Here is an 18,961-nt window from a genome sequence, read left to right on the forward strand (position 1 = left end):
TTAAACCAAAAAAAAACCCGAACTTTTTTTTTTCCTGCAAACATCTTGTTGGTCTAATAAGAAGATAACATGTCTACTACAAGTCCTGATTGCTTTTTCCTCTAGACCGGTACAGGTACAACCTGGATACCTCTCTTGGGGTCAAGACACTCTCCCTAGAACAGACTGTCTGACCTGGGAAATAACTCGAGTGGCTCTTCATGTGGAGAGAAGACAATAATTAGTAGCTTTCAGCCTGCTTGTGAAGATAAATAATCCACGCCTGCAAAAACCACTTTGTGTATTGGCCTCCTGTGGTTATTATATCTGATTTTCATTCCAGTCCACACCTAAAACAGCAGTCTGGATAAATAGGGACACTTGCAGGCTGAGCGCTGGAGTTGGCAGGGGCGCACTTTTTTTGTCCCTTCTGCAATTTCCTTTAATGCAATATTTGCTACTCTCACAGACCCCGTGAAACCCTTCCGGGTGCATTTCTCTTCGCTCTCAGTTTAGCCTTGAAAAGGGCATTGAAGTTTGACACAAGTGGTGCACAAGCCCGTCTCAGCGGAGCCCCAGCCTTCAGCGGAGGATTTCACACTGGAAGGTGCATTTTCATTTGAATGAACTGGTGTTTCAGACAACAAAGTAGTACAAACCTGGCCATTCTCCACACCTCTTTTAGAAGAAAATGAAGACTGGCATTTAAATTTAGAGAGCTGTTAGTCTGAACTCAGGCAGAAGGCAAGGTCGATCTGAACCTCATAGACCAAGTCAGAGATGCATAAGCTTTTGCAAACAGCTGCTTCATCAGATGCTGTGAAGGGACTGCCCCTTTACATCTCCGCATCTCTGACCTGGTAACATTTAAAGTTAGAACCACCAAGTTTTAACAGATTTTCCTGATGAGCAGCCAACTAACACATACCAAGCAGATACCAATCTGCTACATGGAAATGATGCAGATTTAGGGCCTAACATTTCCACCTGTTCTTCCACAGCCCTCCTGCCATTGAGGGGGATTTATATTGAATTGCAATGGTTTCAGCTCTCAAAGAAAACACAAAATGCTAAGGCTCCAAAGTAATGCATGATGGAAGCCGTTTGTTTCTCAGAGGTGAGAGACCCCTGCAGCGATAGCACTTAAGTACCTGGCGTGGAGGATTGCTTTGCTCAGCCACTGACTTGCCTCCCACTGAGTTCAAAGGTAGCAAAGTTGGGATAGTGTACTGCAAATGCAGAACTTATTGCAAAGAAAGGAGCAAGAGACAGAAAGAACAGGCAGCGGTCCCTCCTCCGAGGGAGCATGAAGGCAAATCAGAGATATCCATTTTTCCATAAGATCCTTTACCTTCTATCAAATTCATGTTATCAGTATGGGAGAAAAAAGAAAGCCCCAACAATACCAACTGAGCTTCTCAATGGCACTTACAGCTGCTCACTATCAGTAAAGTGCAGGTCCAACTTGAGCTGAAAATCGGCTTCGCTTAACGCATCTTCCACCTACAAAAGGAAAGCAGAGCTGAGTCAACGTCATAAATCACACAAAGCCCAAGTGCAAAGGAATATATCTATTTTCCCCGACAAAGCAAATGCAAAGACTTACAGCATAAAAAAAAACCCCAAAACAATCCCTGATGAACGGCGTAAATAAGACATCTGGGCAAGAGAACTATTTTTCTGGCACAAAAGAAGGGAGAGCCCCTGCTTGGGTTGAGAAATCTCCATACAAATTCACTCTGGGATGAAACTGAAATAAGTCGGGTTTCAGAGCCGGAGAAGCATCACTAAATGGGACACACGGACGTCACTTCTGGATTCTGAACCAGTTCAGAGGTGTTTTGAGATCAAACGCTTTGGCTGAAGTCCATCGTACTCAAAACATAGTCCAGGCATGCTTATTCTGCAGTATCCCGAAATTTGAGGGGCGTGGGAAACCATGGTCTTTATCAGATAAAATCATTATTATTTATTCATACCGAGATAGTACCTATGACCTTCCAGCACGGATCGGCCTGTAATGCTCAACAAAGACACAGGCTCTGCCCAAAGACCTAACCGCCTATAGAAGTTAGAGACAGAAAAAGCTCTGTTATCTCCTTAAGTCCAAATCCTCTCAGGGAAAGATTGCTTCCCACAAAACTTTTTAAATACATTCTCATATTTAACTTCAGATGTTCCAAATAAAGGGAAGCCCTATTGCTTCACTACAGTTAGGTTTGGGGAAACCAATGGCCACATTTCCATTTGTGTTCATATGGACTTGTGGTGCTCAGCCAATAACTATTGCAGAGTTCAATTATTAGAGCTGAAACAACCAGAAGTTAAGAGGTTATTGCTGCTAATGAAACCATCATGGTTAGGCTTCACAGGTAATGTGCCTGGGACCCAAATGGAGAGCGGGAAGACTCATATTGCTCAGAGCCACTGATTCTCTTTGGGAACTGAGGAGGAAAGCACTTTTTTGGATCACATTTGGATTTTCCCCCTCAAACAAAACTTGAAGGATGAGCTGTGTCTTTTTTAAGTGAAAGGTTAGAGTCTGTAAAATCTTTGTGTACATGTGCCTGGACCAAAAAAGAAATAGCAAAGATGCCAGATCTGGCCTATTTGCATACTGATCGGTTCCCTGGTAAACCAGGCTCACCGTCAGGGAAATTTCCCTCGTGTTATTATTAAGGAAAATAGTTTCATTCAGTCTTAGATGCTAGGACACACAGCAAGCTGTCAGTTATTGTCAATTTTCCATAGAAAGGATAGCTTTCATGAAAAGCCTTACAGTTTAATACAATTATAAGCAATTATAAGAGCCGAAAATACAATTTAAAGAATGGAAACAGAACCATGTCATCCAACCGCTGTCTGGTTCGTGTTTCCTGAATCCTTTTTCTTAGGCAGCAATGCAAAGCGAGCAGAATTTAAAACCAGCTCATTTGATAGTGAAATCCCACCCATTTTGGAGGCAGGTTTAACATAGCACGGCAGTGCTGTACAATACTGGACAACAGAAAACAAAGAAGGCAGGACAGGTACTCCTTACTTAACGTTGTCCCGGTCCACACTGTTTCATTATTACATCACTGATCTATTAGAGAACATACTCATTTAAAGGCGCACAGTGTTTGGTTATGATGTTCTTCAGCTGCCGCCTGCTAGTAGGTGACTCCTGCGATGCAACTGGATTTGCTTAACATCGTTTCACTTAAAGTTGCATTTTTCGAGAACGTAACTACAACATTAAGCAAATAAAAGCTGCATCAGAAAGTGGGCACTGCCCTCTTGGATGGATGAGGATCTGCTTACCAGTGTATCAGGCACCCCACAGCTACCCTACTGCTTAGAGGAGGTGTTTTGCACCCTGCTGCAAGAGGCCTTGTATCGGTAACTCATTACAGCATCAAGCCTACTCAGGCAAGCATGATTCAAATAACAGCGTGCAAAACATGCTTCAGCTGAATTTTGCAAAGGTAAAACTTTACCCGGTTGATTTTTTGAGGGGGAAGATCATTTAGCATTCCGCGAGGCGTTTGCTTTGTCATAAATAATCAAAGAGGCATCTTGCCTCTTCCAAAATAATCAGGTCTTCTGCAAGGAAGGACATGACAGCTCATGGTGGGAACAAAGAAAGAACTCCGGTCTTGGTGTACTGAATGTCTCTCCTGGTTTGTGTATGTGTCCTGAGGCACCCGGGAGCAGAGTTATCAAAATAAGAAGTGATTTTTTGCTTTAATCCATTGCGACTAAAATCCTGAAAATCAGAGTAACAAATAACCCCCTTGGAATTATGGTCTGAATTGAAATTAAGAATGCAATCCATGCATAGTGACTTAAGACAGACACATCCCTGAGAGATGTGGAAGAAACTTAGGTCCTTTCCCTGAATGGTGTTAAGTATCCATAATCCTTGAGAAAAATCAACAGACGTTATGGACGGGGAACCTTATTAAGAGCCCAGTTTAGTGAGGTGCTGAAGTCTGACAGTGCTGGGAGATTTGGGGGTGGAAGACTCTTGGACTAAAGCTTCCCATGTAACAGAGAACAGCTCCATTTCAAACGGTCCAATTCAAAGTCTGTTTGGCTACCGCAGTGTTGGGTATGGTATAAGACCTTGCGTCTTGTCACAATAAGGAATCACACCACTCCTTAAACAGGAAGAAAGTTTCCCCACACACACACTTCCCGGGCTTGATTTGTGAAAGAAAGAATTGAGAAGTCAAAGCACTGTTTAAAATAAATAAAACAAATGGGTGGATCCAGGATTTTATAAAGGGAGGTGCAGGACCAGTGACCAGTGCTGCAGGGGTGGCTTCACCCCCCCACTCCTCACCTCACCCACGCTGATGTGGGAAGACCACACCAGGGGAGCAGCAGCAGCAGGGTATTTTTTTTTAAGTCCCAGAATCAGGTATGAATGTCCACCCCTTGCTCTTGGCACTCGCCTACATCTGTGTTCAACGGCATATCCCCTTCACTCCCTCCACCTGCCATTGCTCTCTCCTTGCACAGCCCGCTGGAGGGGGGCACGGGTGGCCCTGGAGCTCCCCACATCTCTGGGGCAGTGGTGGGCAGTGCGGGAGGGAGGAGACATGCCCCTGAACATAGAGGGAAAAGGGGATCGGGGACTTGAAGAAAAATCCCCACGCCTGCTTCTGCACCAGGGAACACACCTGGCAGCAGAGTTGCATTCTTTACATAGATATGCTGTTTCGGCATGTCTTTCTTCATGCTGCTTACTGAGCCCATTAGCACCACAGGCGCATCACCCTTTACAGAAAAATAATTTGCAGTGGCCATCCCACAATGTGAGCAGCTAAGATTTTGATGATTCATTTCCCAGTCACCCCTATGAAATTATATTGTCCTTAATGAAGCAGTACTGGGGCTAGGATGTCCATTTCCGTGTTTCTAATTTAACAACTATAATTTCCTCACAGCATGATAGGGAGTCTAATTTTTTTTTGCATCAGCAAAATCTGGAGAATAAGCCTTAAGCTTAGTACCCGTTGACTTGAAACCTTTTCAGGAACCATCATTAAGATATGCTTCAGAGAAGACTTCCATATACCTTGTCTGGCTAAAGTGAAGTATGCAGTATGGCCTCACTTTTGAAAAGCTGTAGTTTGACTTCTTAAGTCACTTGTGTGGCCATCTACAAATTCTCTGGACTGTGTGTCGAGGAGCCCAGGTGGGAAATGGGAATTGATGTTTATGTTGGTAATTTCTGGGCTTGGAAACTGTGGGACTGGCTCTGCCTTTCTTGTTCATCCTCTTCCGTCACAGGCTCTGGACACGCTTATAACACTTGCAGCTCCACATTAAGGTAAGGATTATAACCAAGTCTCATGAACCAGGGTTTCAACCAGTTGCCTGTGGGATAGGGATGAATTTCTCGCCCCAACCCCCCTGTGCAGTTTAGTACTGGGGTAAGTTAGTCGGTATTTGCCTCTCTGAAACATCCAAGATAGGCTAAGCTGAAGACCTGTGGGGAGGTTTCTTTCCTTGCAATACAGGGTGAGGATATTCTGCTAGGATCATGTGGACATATCTCTAACGAATGCTTTCCAATTGCAAACACCTGAACTGGCCATACCTTTCTCTCCACCATAGCCCACACAAAGCATACATCTTAGTCTGATGAAGGCAGACATACCTGCCCTATCTAAAGTCATCGACCTTCTTAGATCATATATGGATGCCCAATAGTATACGAGAGGCAAGAGGTCTGGCTATGCATCGCAGTCATCCCTTATCACTTTACTTTCTAAGGTTTGCACTCTACAGACTAATTAAATCAGAGATGTGTGTATATATATATATATTTTTTTTATTAATATATTTCATGTTCCAGGTCAAATCAGGCAAATCAGTTACAAATCATATCAACTGAGCAGAACTCAATCGTTCCAAAAACCTTATCGGTTGAGCAGGCAGAACTCAATCATTGTAAACACCATGCCTGGACCTACAACCAGAAAGCATCCTTCATCCCAGGCTCTCACCCTGGGACTTCAGATACTCCCAAATCCATTGGCAGGCATCCCATGTGCCAGCAGAAGCCTACTTTGTGGGATGTTATGGAGAGACTACAGAAGCAGCACTTCTGAATAGAAAGCGGTGATTAGAATATATGGAGCAGGGAAAGGGGAGGAGAAAAGAGGGGGCTGCTGGGAGAAGCAAAGTGAGTAGGGCAAAGAAAAAACAGAGCAGTTAACTCGCTGAGGGACACAGGGATTACAAAAGCTGATCTAGTTAATGCACTAAGCATCTGTAATCTTGGTTTAGACCAGTAGGAGCAAACCTTCTCTGTATGTGCACCACAAATTAAGCTCTGTACCCTCTTCGAGTCCCACTCTGATCCCTTTCTCCTGCTGCTCTACTTGATGACCCCTTCCTTATTTCCCATTGTGCTGTCTGCTCTCTCCCCGGTCTGCCATGAGCCACGTGCAGACTGCCGGTGCCACTTGTTCTGCAATTTCCCATTCAAGTTGTTTTTTAAAGTTTTCATTGGGTAAGAACAGCTGCTCTGAGGTCGGCAATGGGATGTCCAGGGACGTTAAAGTGTTCTGCCAAAGGATTGTCTTTCTCGAATTTATGTTGGATTGGTGTTTTATTCTTAAACATAGGGATCCCCCCGTCTGTCCAACGTAGACAGCAGGGAGGCACTGTAAACAGGTGAGGGCTTATAGGACATTGGTAGAGGAACAGGTGAACAAACTTCTAATGGGATAAGCCATATTATTTAGCTGAGTGATGAAGTGGTCTATGTTGATGAGGGGCACAGCTGGAATCGGTCCAGAGCAAGGTCTGGTGCCTTGTTGAGAATAGGTTCAGACTTCTCCAGTCCTGCTGGAGAGACCATTTGAGATTGGGGAGCTCAGAGCAGGAATCCTGCATTGTAAGAGTAGGAATCCTTGCTCTCTAAGTTATTCATCCTGGTCGGTGGGATCTGTCTAGCAGCACATTCTCCTACAAAATCAAAGAATCAAGCCTTCTCAGATATGATAGCAAAGGGGGTAAAACCCCAAATTATTTTAAAGAAGCATTTAAATGGCAAAAGGTGGCCTGAGTGCTCTCCCTGGATGGATAATTGGGCACATCTACCTGTAGTGCAGAACTAAAAAGATCTGTTTCCATATTTAAGTTTTTCTAGGGTTATGTAAATAGAGCAGGAGGAGAGAATCTCACCCAGATCTCTGTTGTTACTTTTTTCATACCAAGGACTTTGTCAACAGCTTCTCCCCCTGCCCCCCCCCGCCCCAAAAAAAAAATCTTGCGAGTACCAGGTAGCAATGCATATAGCTTATTTACTGCAATATTCTTTAAATTGAGCTCCGGCAGCCAAAATGCAAACAGGGTATTAATTCAAAAGCTCATATCACCCAGTCTAACTTTATTATTCATTTATCATCCCTTCCTTTTATAGGAAAGAGACATGAGTGGAGAGTCCTCTGTTCATAGTCAGACCAAGAAGCACGTGCTACTTACCTAGGTGCTTCTTACCTCTGGGGAAGAGAGGCAGCATAGGGATACAGCTATGTGACAAATAAAGGTTGCAAGTATTGGAAGAAAATGTGCTGCTATTTCTGAGTGACACAAAATTATCATTGCTTGTTACTTCATATTTTCCAGGGGCTCACTAATTGCATTTGGAGCTGTGTAAATACATGCAGTGACACGGGGCTGACTCTCCTTCCATTTTAAACCAGTGCAAATCAGGAGGTTGTGTGTCAAATCTGCATGACAATAGAAAATCAGGCCATTGTTATTTCCCCAAGGAGCTTATTACTCAAGCCAGGCTGAGATGCATCAGTCATAGGAATGAATTTCAGCTGATCAGAGGGGAATCTTGCAGGTTTTATTTCCAGCAGGAGTGACACTGTCCCGAATATGAATATAAAATCATCTCAGCTCATAGCCATTCAGCCCTCATGAAAGTCCCCGGACCCTGAGGGGAGAGGGTTTTCCAGTGCACACATTGCACAAGGTAAGGAGAAAACTAATCTGTAGTAAGCTGTTAGAATGGTTTTCTAACAATCATTGATAAGGCTGCAATGATCCTTCTCTTAATGGGAGCATAAATGAAATTGGAACTAAACATTTATGCAGACAAAGTAGGAGATCGATCACACCATATGCAAGAAAAAGGAGAGGGAAAGCTCAATTCTTCAGCAGCTTTAACTCTATCACTTGCATGGGGGTTGAAGCAAGCTAACGCAGGAACTCTGCATCTGGTCCGCTTTGAAATTCAGGTCCAGACAAGGAGGAGGGTTTACATCTCCAGACCTAATCCAAACCATTCTGTGTCCTGTGTTTTCCTGAAGGCCAAACCAGGGCCTTATTTTTGAAGCTGGGGAAACTTTGTAAGAACAGCAGATGCCATGAGGCTCATGCCCTAATGGAGAACCATTGGTAGCGCTGCAGCTGGCTTTTGTGCAGATGGAGCGTTGGAAGGCAGAATGCACCATGACGCTAGTGTGAGCACGGTCCGTGTATGGCACCAACACCTTTCCCTACATTTCAGAGGGACACGCACTACTGATCCTCCCTCCTCCTCCTCATTAGCTCAGAGGGAAGGTGACTCCAGAACCCCCATCCTTATGAGTACAACCACCCTTGAGGATCCGGGGAGAAAAATGAAGTCCACCTGAAGACTGAGCACTTCTCCTGTGCTCCAAGAGAAAGCAGACGGACAAGGCCACATGAACCCAGTGCCAGTCAAAGGACGGATGACCCTGGCCTGGGTCCTCAGTTTCAACTCGGTCTCAGAACCCAGTGGAAAGCTTGCGATCAGCACTTACGGCCTCTCTCTGCTGTATTTACCTCTCAGAAGAACTTACCCTCTCGCCATCTAGGAGGAGGTGAACCCTGAAGTTCATCGATTCGTTAAGAACAATCTCCTCGTTCCTGTACAAGATCTGAAACACTCTGCTGTAGACGTTGTTCTCATGAACACAGGCTGAGCAGAGGCTGGAGTCACCTGTGCAAAACAACAGAGCATTGATTTGATTACTGCAATGAGATCATGTCGTATTGTACATGTTGACTTCCCCCGTTAACCAGCCCCATTGTATCTGTACTTGTAATTAAACACTTGAATTCCCGATAATTGATGTTAATGAGTCAGAATGTTATTGCAGGATAAAGGTCCCCTGCCTAGGCATTTCATGAAAACAACTGTTAAACTGAAGCAGACAGGCTGGATTTCCAAGTGGGAGTTGCTGACCTTGCAACAGCATTAATTTTGGTGACATTTTCTCCTAATGAAGGATAAGCCTTGAATTGTTCTCCTAGGAGGCTTAATACACAAGACTGTAGATTTCTGGTGTCTATCAGAATGACTTGGATCTGCAAAATTTGGCTGCAAATCTTAACAAGAGAAGGATCTTGGGATTTCTGACACTTTCAGGAAGCCCTATTACTGGGTTGGAAATGCCAACAGAACCACCCCTCTCTGCTATAAGGTGAAATGAAAATGGGCAAAGGAGCCTGAAAATGAAACTCAATGGAGAAAAAGCCTGAAAAAACTTTTCCAAGCCATCTTTGGATCTGGAGAACGAGACAGCTGCCATTCTGGCTTACACAGATGAGACAATAGTGGAGACCTCCAGCGCTAAAACCATGAGCTGCTACAGCTTGACCTAATTGCCATGCTCTCTTAGATGGGGATAAATAGACTCATGCCCAAACACAGCTGGGAGTGGGTGCAACCAGATTTGTTTGATCTTCAAATGGTGTATTACACTAGCTGCAGATTCACCAGCTTTCGGTGCCATTGTACGCAGAGCCGAACTAACACATAGGCAAACCAGGCACAGGCCTAGGGCCCTAAGTGAAAAAGGGGCCCAGCTGTGATTATTTTACATATTATAAGTATTGAGTGAAAAAAGTACCATAAAAAAAAAAATCATCCTCAGCTGGGGTCCCATGAGTTTGTTTGCCTAGGGCCCACTAAAGGGTTAATCTGGCCCTGACTGTATCCATAAGTCACCTAGGAGTCTTGCACTATAAAGTGCTTAACAGGAAATCCAGGAAATAATGTTATTACTTCAGAGGACTAATATCCTTTCAAAGTTTCCTCAAAGCCAGGCCTAACCAGACCCTTACTTGAATCCTGTAGGAGCCCCAACTTCTGGAGCATGATGCACAAGCAGAGGTCGGCTGATGCTTTGCTGGAATTCAATTCTACGAACCCGGTGATATGAGAGTGCTCCTGTCCTTAACAGAAACCTTGGTTCAGAGATTAGATTTTTTATTAGGTTGACTAAGAAATTACAAAAAAACCCTATCTTTTTCTGTGAGCTTTCGGACTTGCACGCCTTTCATTAGGCTCAGGGAAAATTAAAGATGGTAGAAAGTCCCCATAGGCGGTTACTTTTTGTCTCAGACCAACACGGCTACCAAATACATCCCAGACCTTAATGCAAATCTATAGAAGTGCAGGGTTCGCAGTCTTGGAAGAGAGATAAGGCTGTGATCCCTACTTGAACAGGCCATTAGATCCATTCTTTTATACACAGGAATGCACATTCACTACGTGCTTTCTTGCATGTGGGTCTGTAGGCAGCGGGTTTTATTCTACATCTTTAGCAAAGGCCTAGTGCTGTTTAGGAGGTCTGAGCAATCACTGTTTAGTGACACACACGGGTCAAGAGGAGGCAATCTTACTATATGAAAACCTTTGCTTTGGCTTTGCTCTTCTCGTATTATTTACAACTAGGAGCCCCGGCTAAGAGTATATTAGTAATGAAGCAGCGTGGAAGACTTCCAACTGTGAATTTTATTTGTAACACTTAAAAAGGAGAAGCTGGGACTGACTTATAGGCCATGGCCAGCAGATAAATTGAGCTTCCGTAATTATATTTATTTATCACCTGGCTGCTGGGGTCAGGCCAAGGTGACCCTGCAAAAGTCTGCCGTCTAACAGGAGATATACTGTGGGAAAAAATAAGTTACTGAAATTCAGATCAGACCTGGGGACATTAATGACAGAGTCCATATGGCTGAAACTCAAACCAAGTCATGTCATTTCTCTTAACGCTGATTTGTATCTGGCAAACCGAGGACCACACAAAACTTTTCATCCGCCCAACTCCTCCTGCACATACAGTGTAGACAGTCCAGAGAAATTCACTTTTACTTACTTGTGCTTTCAGCTAAAAGGCTTGAGCCTGATTAGCTCTTCAACGGCACACAGTCATATTTATTTTAATTTAAACCTCATCATTTGCAAGATACCAAGGAAATTGTATTACCGATATAATGTATTCTCATTCCTTTCTGGTGGACAAAAGGAGCTTTATGTTATTTGATTTGGATATTGAAATACTGACTCTCTTTGGGGATGGAACGTTTAATGTGATTTTCATCTTAAACACACTCCTACCCGGACCACTGCCAAGATGTAATTGGTTTAAAAGCTAGATTTGCAAGGTGGTGTAACAGCCACCATTTTTTTGTTGAGAAGGTCAAAGTCAAAGACAGCAAACAATCCCAAAGATGTCATGTACCCATGTGAATTAATACAGTGCCATGGTGCAAAGTCCCTTCTCAAACCCACAGCAGCTTTGCAATTTGGCATTGTCTCGATGCATGGAGATCTACACTCGCAGTCATCTGCGGAGCTGCAGAGCAAACCGCTGCAGCACGCTAGCTGCCTAATCACGCCCAACGCTGAGCCCTACTTGCTCACGCTATTGTGAAGAAGGCAGCCTGCACTCCTGCGTCCACCTGTAGAAACTGCTACACAAGGCTTGAAAGCAGTACTTGGTCCTTTGAGAGAGCAGGGCTCTTAGACAGGATGCCGACAACCTGCCCCTCTGGGCACAGTGGAATAGCAACAGCTTTGCTGTGTCAAAGGACCTCTGTGTTCCTACTCTGTAAAGGCTGGGGTTTAGTTGAACACACATACACTGCTTTAAGAGTGAATCGATGGCCACTTCAGACACTTAGGGCTCTTTATTTCCTCTGCAAGAGTGAATGTCCCTGCCGGCAGCTCAGCCATTGCAAGGGGACACAGTGTCTGCTATATTGAGAGGCCAGTGATACTTTGGGTTAATGCATAACACACCTGTACACACACAACTTATTTTTTAAGGTTTCAGTTGCCACTTTATCTGTGCAAATAGGCAAATTCTGATCACCCGGAGCCATTCTAGTGATACAGCTGGCCCCAGTTTCTTTGTGAATTGTGGTACGATTCACCTACTCCCCCTTCTCGCCTACCAAATTAAAACAGAAATCAGGAAACAGATTGCCAAAGCCTTCTTTTTCCCCCTTTGGCAGGGGAAGGTATTACTGAAAGATCACAGGATTTCAAACAACCACATGCTTGTTTCCCTACCTTGTCTCTCAATTAAATCGTGGGGTCAGCAATATTGTGATAAGACACTGAAATACAAGGTGGATTTACCTCATCCTTATCCAGAAGACTTCTTTTGTAGTTTGAAATTTCAGAATCTTTTTCTTCAGTTGAAATGTTTAATTTGTTCCTATCTTTCAAAATGTAGACAGCTGTCATTGCATTACAACCTACAAAGACTTGCTCATCACATGTCGAAGACAGGTTAGGCTCCATCAGATGTTACTAAACAGGGCCTGCCTATGCCAGCCTTATATTCATTTTACCAGCCCCAGAGAAATCATTAAATATTGGGTAAATGTTATAGCTCCTTCCCTCTGCTTTCAAAACTGCCTTCACCCTTAGGAACAGAGTGCCATCAAACACTTCTACCCACTTCACCTCCAACCGACTGACCTCCATCATCTCCCACCTCAGTAGCAATTAGCCCAATAATGAGAAGACATGTGTAAGCTCTTAGAGACCTGAACTTCTTCACTCCCAGCTGAAGCAAGACAAACTAACTATATCCTGCTAGGGACCCATCACTTCTCCTTCATTGGGTGGGGGTATGACTACCACCACCTCAACTTTGCCAATATGCTCCCGCTATACCCCCCACCACTGAAGACAGCTACTCCTAGCTGCCATTGTCACTGGAGCATGGGTGGCTACTGCCAGCTCGCGGGGAGGGAGAAGGTAGGGGCAAGAGCTAAGGTTGTTCTAGTCATGGGCTTTAACACTAGCTCTTGGGTTTGCCGAGGTCTGTGCCACATTGAGCTGAACCCAGCCGTTTTACTTCTGCATTAAGAAAGGTTTGCGTCAGTCCAAGTTGAAGCAGAACTCACTGAAGTTGTGCGGAGGAGTCTGGGTTCATTGAAGCAGTCCCAGGCCTCTGCATTTGCAGCTGCGGTGCTGGAAAGTCAAGAACCCGGTGCCATTTCCAAAGAGCCCTTCCCAATCTTTGTCCATTGGAGTGGTGATAATGTACAGAGTTGCTCTCAGGGATGAGGGTCCCCACTGACATGTTCTGTGTCTAAGAAGCTTGGAAATTTCTTCCTATGCTGCTTGCCGTGACTTGATGTGAATGAAGACTGGCTTATCTCTCCCTTTCCTGTGACTGAGACTGCCCTTTTGACTTGTCTTTGCATGAAACCACTGGTACTTTTGCAGCTATGGCCATATAAAAAAAAATATGCCCCATGCTTGCTGAAGCTTTCATTTTTGAAGTACACATCTCACATGCCACAGCTGACTGGAGGGTCACCCACCCACTGGTTCTGTAGGATAACGTGCACACTGAGCTGGGTCCCAGCACCTCTGCCATGCCTCTACTTTCTCTCCTCTCCCCCACACAAGTGCCTTAATTTTGCATTTCCTCATTTCCAGCGTCTTACAGCTACACCACTTTTGGGGGTGCCCTGATCCTAAGTAAAATGGGAGGGGGAGGAGAGGGTGCACTGGCAGGCAGATAGAGGGGCTCACACTCCACTCCCAAATCCCATTGTGAATGTAGAAATATGGGATTTACAGTGCCCCAAATCTTCACTCACCACTGTCACTCAACCCTGCTTCCTCCTATGTACCTATCCTCCCCTCAATCCAAATCTTGGCCTGTCAACTACCTATCTCCTTTCACCCCCCTCCCTTCACTGCAACCCCAAATCCCTTTCTTCTATAGCCCCCTGCTATAGTCCTTTCTCCTATAGACCCCCCCTGCAGCCAGCATTCAGACATGTCACTCGTTTCCTCTCAAAAAGAGCTTGAGGGTCATCGAATTCCCTCCTGTGCCCTGATTCCCTCTCCATAAAAATCCTTCACCAGCATCGCATCATGGAGACATGCCTACAGCTCCTTCTCCGACTGCTCCCTGGGACAGGTTTCACATTTGCAATGTCTGGGCAATGCAGAGATTCAAAGCCTGGAAAATGCCCTTTTGAGTTCCCCAGGTTGCATGAATGCCAGCTAGCTAGAATACCTACGGGACGGTCTCCGGCCATCTGCACACCACAATCTGTTTGGCACACGGATGTGAACCCCACCGTCTAGAAAGCTAAATTCTTCCTTTAACCTTTTTTTATATGACTTCTCCAACAAGTCAGCAGCTGCCAGGCACGAGCTGGGATCTGGTGAAAGACAGCCAGAGCCACAGCTTGAGTCTCCGGCAAGCACAAAAGAAGTGGGTAGAGCTTTATGCGCTTTATGAAACATTTTTTTCATGGCATGGGGGAGCCTGCCTTTGCTCTTATGACCCCAAATTCAGGCCACCGTTTTACACGGCACGTCCACGAGGCAAAACAAATGTTGAGGCAGTCTGACTTAGCAAGTGAATTTTTGAGCAGTTGGAAAAAAATTTGACCTTTGAACTGTAAAAAAAAAAAAGAAAAAAAAAAAAAGATAAATATCTTCTCAACTTTAACTACGACCCAACTAAAGTGCTCCTGCAATAAGCAATAATACGCATCTCAAATGCCCCTACCCTTTGACTCTAAGATTTCTCACAAGATACCACAGATTATCAAGAAACCCTTGCGATTTATCCCATGGTGAGTCATCTTAAAATGGACTAGTTCATCTAGCATAAATCTTGCATTCAACGATGGAAACACAACCCTCTGGAAACACCTATGCCAGTTTTGCCTACAAAACAAACAGCAAACCTCAGCAATGAAAATGTTAAAAGGTGTGGAAAATGTGTTTCCTCCAGACAAAATGAATTAAAACATCCCCCACCCCCCCAAAGCAAATTGTGCTCTGTACAGCATGGCTCTTAATCGCGGGAGACTAGATTGCCTCAGCCCTTTTCCAACTGTTCAGGAAGAAGACAGCCCTAATTTCTCCCCACCCTTCTCCACCTCCATCGGTTCTGCTTATATAACTAACTTTAACGGCAGGGGGTAAGGAAGAACAAGGGTTGACGGGAAATGCCTTTACTCAGTCTCTGCCAGCTACTCACTGCTCAGAGTGGCTAAAAGCCCTGTGGTGGGGGGAAGCAGCTCCAAGGAGGACCAAAATAATTTATTCTTCTATCAGAAGAAAAGAGGAGAAACACACACCGACTCATCATTTCTTCTGTTATGCCCTGCTCAAATAAGTTAGTGAAAACCTGTCCCACCCCTTCTTCAGGTCAGGGTGCAGCAATGCAATCAAACCGCTTCTAATATCCTAGACAATAACTGTATAGGCACCAACATTTATTTTATTTTCCTCTAAATGCAACCCTACACATACAATTATGATACTATCAATGCCAGAGTGGAGCATAAACCCACGGGGGAGACATTTTTTTGGAAAAGATGCCCCGGAGGTGTTAAATACCGGTCCCAGGGATGGGACCTCAGTTTCAGTACATCCCTAACTCTGTGACTGCTGCTTGCTGGGAGGGTACAACCAGGGATAGCCACTCTGCACACCCCTGGTTTCTCATACTCTTCCTCAGATGCTTGCCATGGTTGGACCTGGGGCAGTAGCCTACTCCTTGTTCGATCATAGTCCTGACCCAGTACAGCAGTGCTTGCATTCCCAGGATGAGTGTGAAAAGGCGTGTATGAAATGCGTATACATAATACTAGAGAAAAAATGACATGATCTTGGGATTGCATAATCTTGAATTTAAAAAAAAAAAGCAGGGCAAAAAAACAAGCCTATTACTATTCCTTTAGTACCCAGCACCGAAATAAGATGATTATTTAAACGATAATGACCCCCCAACCCTCTCAATGTCTAAGAAGAAAATAATACAATTATGTTATTGCTCAAATAAACGAAGACACTGGATTGTGCCAAGCCTTGGTTTAATGAAACCGTTACCGTGAAAGAACATATATAAAAGAAAGCTGCGATATTAGTAAGCCTGGTTTCTGCCTTAAAGCTATTTCTGTCTGAATAGTAATGCAGACTTAAGTACTTGTTTTTTTCTGAGTAAACACACAGTTCTGGGAAACCATTGTTGGCTTCGGGTACTTATACGGTTCCCATTTATAGCATTTACATGGCATCTCAGAGAAAGGAAGAGAAGTGCTACAGAAATTGTGTATGCAGGACGTGGAAAGTGAGACTACTTCTATACTAGGCGTTGGTTAGGCTTTAGTGGGTCCAGTTCTGGGCACAACATTTTGAGAAGGAAGTAGAGAGACTAGAGAGGCTCCAGAGATGGGCGACAATGATGAAACGGTTGAAGCCATACATGAAAAAGGTTGAAGAAACTAAGTTTCCTTAGTCTGGAAAATGGAAACGAAGGCAGTTTTCAAAGGCTGTCATAAGAAGGAGGAAGAACAATTATTCTCCTTTGTCACCACAGGCAATGCACAAAGCAAAGCAGATTGAGGTTAAATCTCAGGGGGCATGAACTAACTGGGAAAACCTTAGGACAGTGGAAGGAGTTGCGGCATTTATTTCACTGGAGGTTTTCAAAAAAGAGTCTGAAGAGGCATTTGTCTGGGACAGGTTAGGACCATCACCCTCCATTCATGCCCAGGGTTGGGTTATATGGTTTGTGAGGTTCCTTCCAACCCTATTAAATTCATACTACAAAAAATAAGGACAGGCGACATGCAAAGTGAATTTCCTACGGTCACGCTAGACATTGTGGCAGGGTCAGGTCTGACTCCAGGTCTCTCAAGTGCCCAGCTGGCACCCTGAGGCTTGTGCCATCCTTCCTCTTTTGCTATGGAGCATCTCAACTCCTCTTAATTTTGGTGGAGCCGGTGTCTTCAGAAATCACGGCCAGATTGTTTACTTGCTAAACCGTATGTGTTCCTCCATTTCCTTCAGCTTCTCTTGCCATTGCCAAAATTTACAGGCACTCACAGTTCCTGCTAATTTTGCTTTCCATCACTGAAAATAAGGCACACAGACATTCCTTGAATGAACAGTACAGCATCATAATAAACCCCAAGCATTATAATGCGAAAAATATCACCAAGAGAGACCAGAAAAATCAATACAAATAGTTTTGTTTTTCTGACTCACTTTCCCTTTGCCATGTGTTGAAGCCATATGCCTTCTTAAATAAGTGCTAAATATAGTACTATTGCAGCAAATCAAATAGTTGTAACTATTGCACCCTTCTCCTGGAGATTTCATGTCTCCATTACAGTATTTTAAAAAAGGAAAAAATAAGCAAACAAACAAGTCCCCCTTTTGGGGGGTTTTGGGGTATAATAGAGTCTGCGCGTGTCTGTGTGTATACACACACGCAAAAAGGCAGCAGAAATTTATGACTTGCTGCAATGGAGATGAGAGCCAAGGTACAGTTGCCAAGTACACTGTAAGAGGCAACCTTGAGACAGAAAGTGATGGAGTGGAATAAAGATCCGCTGCTCTGTGTATTAATACAGTCCTGGCCTTTATGACGATACCACATTTGATCTAAGCAGGAGTATGGGTTAGAAAACATAGTTACTGCTTTTTTAAACATTAGGGAGGTGCAAAATAAGAACTGAAGTGCTCCTCTCCTCATCAAACCAGCTGGAAACACGTTTTGGAATAGATCATACTATCTCCATGAAAAACAGTCTCTCAGAAGTGCCTTGGAAATTCAACACAATGTGCCTGGGATTTCAGAGAAGAGCAAAGGGTTTTGAAGGTACAACTAGGACCCATCACTTTGAAGATGTCCCATAGTCCCCAAGGAAAAAGAGAGGGGGAGAGCAGGGAAAGCCCTGCTATGCTCCAGTGCTCGTCTTGACCCTGCCTACTAACACTTGTGACTACCAATAGCCAATGCAGAATGGGATCCTCCACGAGTTAATGCTGACATGAAAGATAATGCTGAATAAACCAAGTGGACGATGGGATGGACTCTCCTCAAAACCACAGAATTCATATCTGCAGGAAACAGAACTGCTCACCTAGTCCCCAAAGGTAAATCCCAATTCCACCGCTTTCCTTTCTGACAACAATATATAATCCATGATCATTTCTGACAGCAAAAATACCATATCCCATTATAACCTTGGTTGGTGAAAAGAATAGGATGCTATTCTGAAACTAAGGGTGCAGACAGAAGTGCAGCTCCCTGCTGTAACTGAGAACACTTTGCTGGGAGTGCTCTGAGTTACAATGATCCCCCGGACCAAACAGAAGTTCACTGTCGGTTCCTGGGGAGGAAATCTAGTTGCTGGCTGGGAGCCTGCAGCTGGCTTCCCCTAGCAAAGACCCTCCTCTCTCCCAGCCTGCCCCTGTTTCAGAACAGGAGTGGGGGGAGGATGCAGAGGGAGCTCATTCAAGGCATTTCCTAGCCAGCTCTGGGGGGGGGTGAATTGGAGCCCCCAACCTTGGGGGCTCCAATATACCCACCCCACCCCCCAGTGGGGGCTGAAACCAAACTCCCTCTACTCCCTTTCCCGTCTCCCAGTCTAAAAACATCTCGAGGCTGGCAGGCAGTGCAGACAGATGTTACAGCAGACACTGTGTTTTGAAATATCTTCAGCTGACTTCCCATGCAATGTAGGTTTAGATTTTCACCCAATTTTGAAGCTGTCTGCAGCTGTGTAATTGTGTGTGGTCACTACTTTCTCTGGCCAGACAGGGCAAAAATTGTCACTTCTGTCTGCACCCTAAGAGTGAAATGGATAGAAATCCAAGTTCAAATACCATCTAGTCCAGTCCCCTACAGAGATGCAGGATGTGTTACTCCCAGTT

At 44.5% G+C, this 18,961-nt stretch overlaps 1 protein-coding gene across 1 annotated transcript in view; it reads right to left on the reverse strand.

Moving 5' to 3' along the window:
* Window positions 1-18,961, reverse strand: part of FAM135B (family with sequence similarity 135 member B) — a 310,367-nt gene that overhangs the window by 111,653 nt on the left and 179,753 nt on the right. The window contains exons 4-5 of the mRNA XM_090040700.1: window positions 8,817-8,956; window positions 1,412-1,482 (exon numbers count right to left, since the gene is read on the reverse strand). Of these exons, the coding sequence (XP_089896826.1) occupies window positions 1,412-1,482; window positions 8,817-8,956 (211 nt within the window). The remainder of the gene's footprint in view (window positions 1-1,411; window positions 1,483-8,816; window positions 8,957-18,961) is intronic.

The sequence above is a fragment of the Crocodylus siamensis genome, chromosome 3, assembly GCF_052110815.1.
Source record: "Crocodylus siamensis isolate JL-2025a chromosome 3, ASM5211081v1, whole genome shotgun sequence".
NCBI classification, from domain to species: domain Eukaryota; kingdom Metazoa; phylum Chordata; order Crocodylia; family Crocodylidae; genus Crocodylus; species Crocodylus siamensis.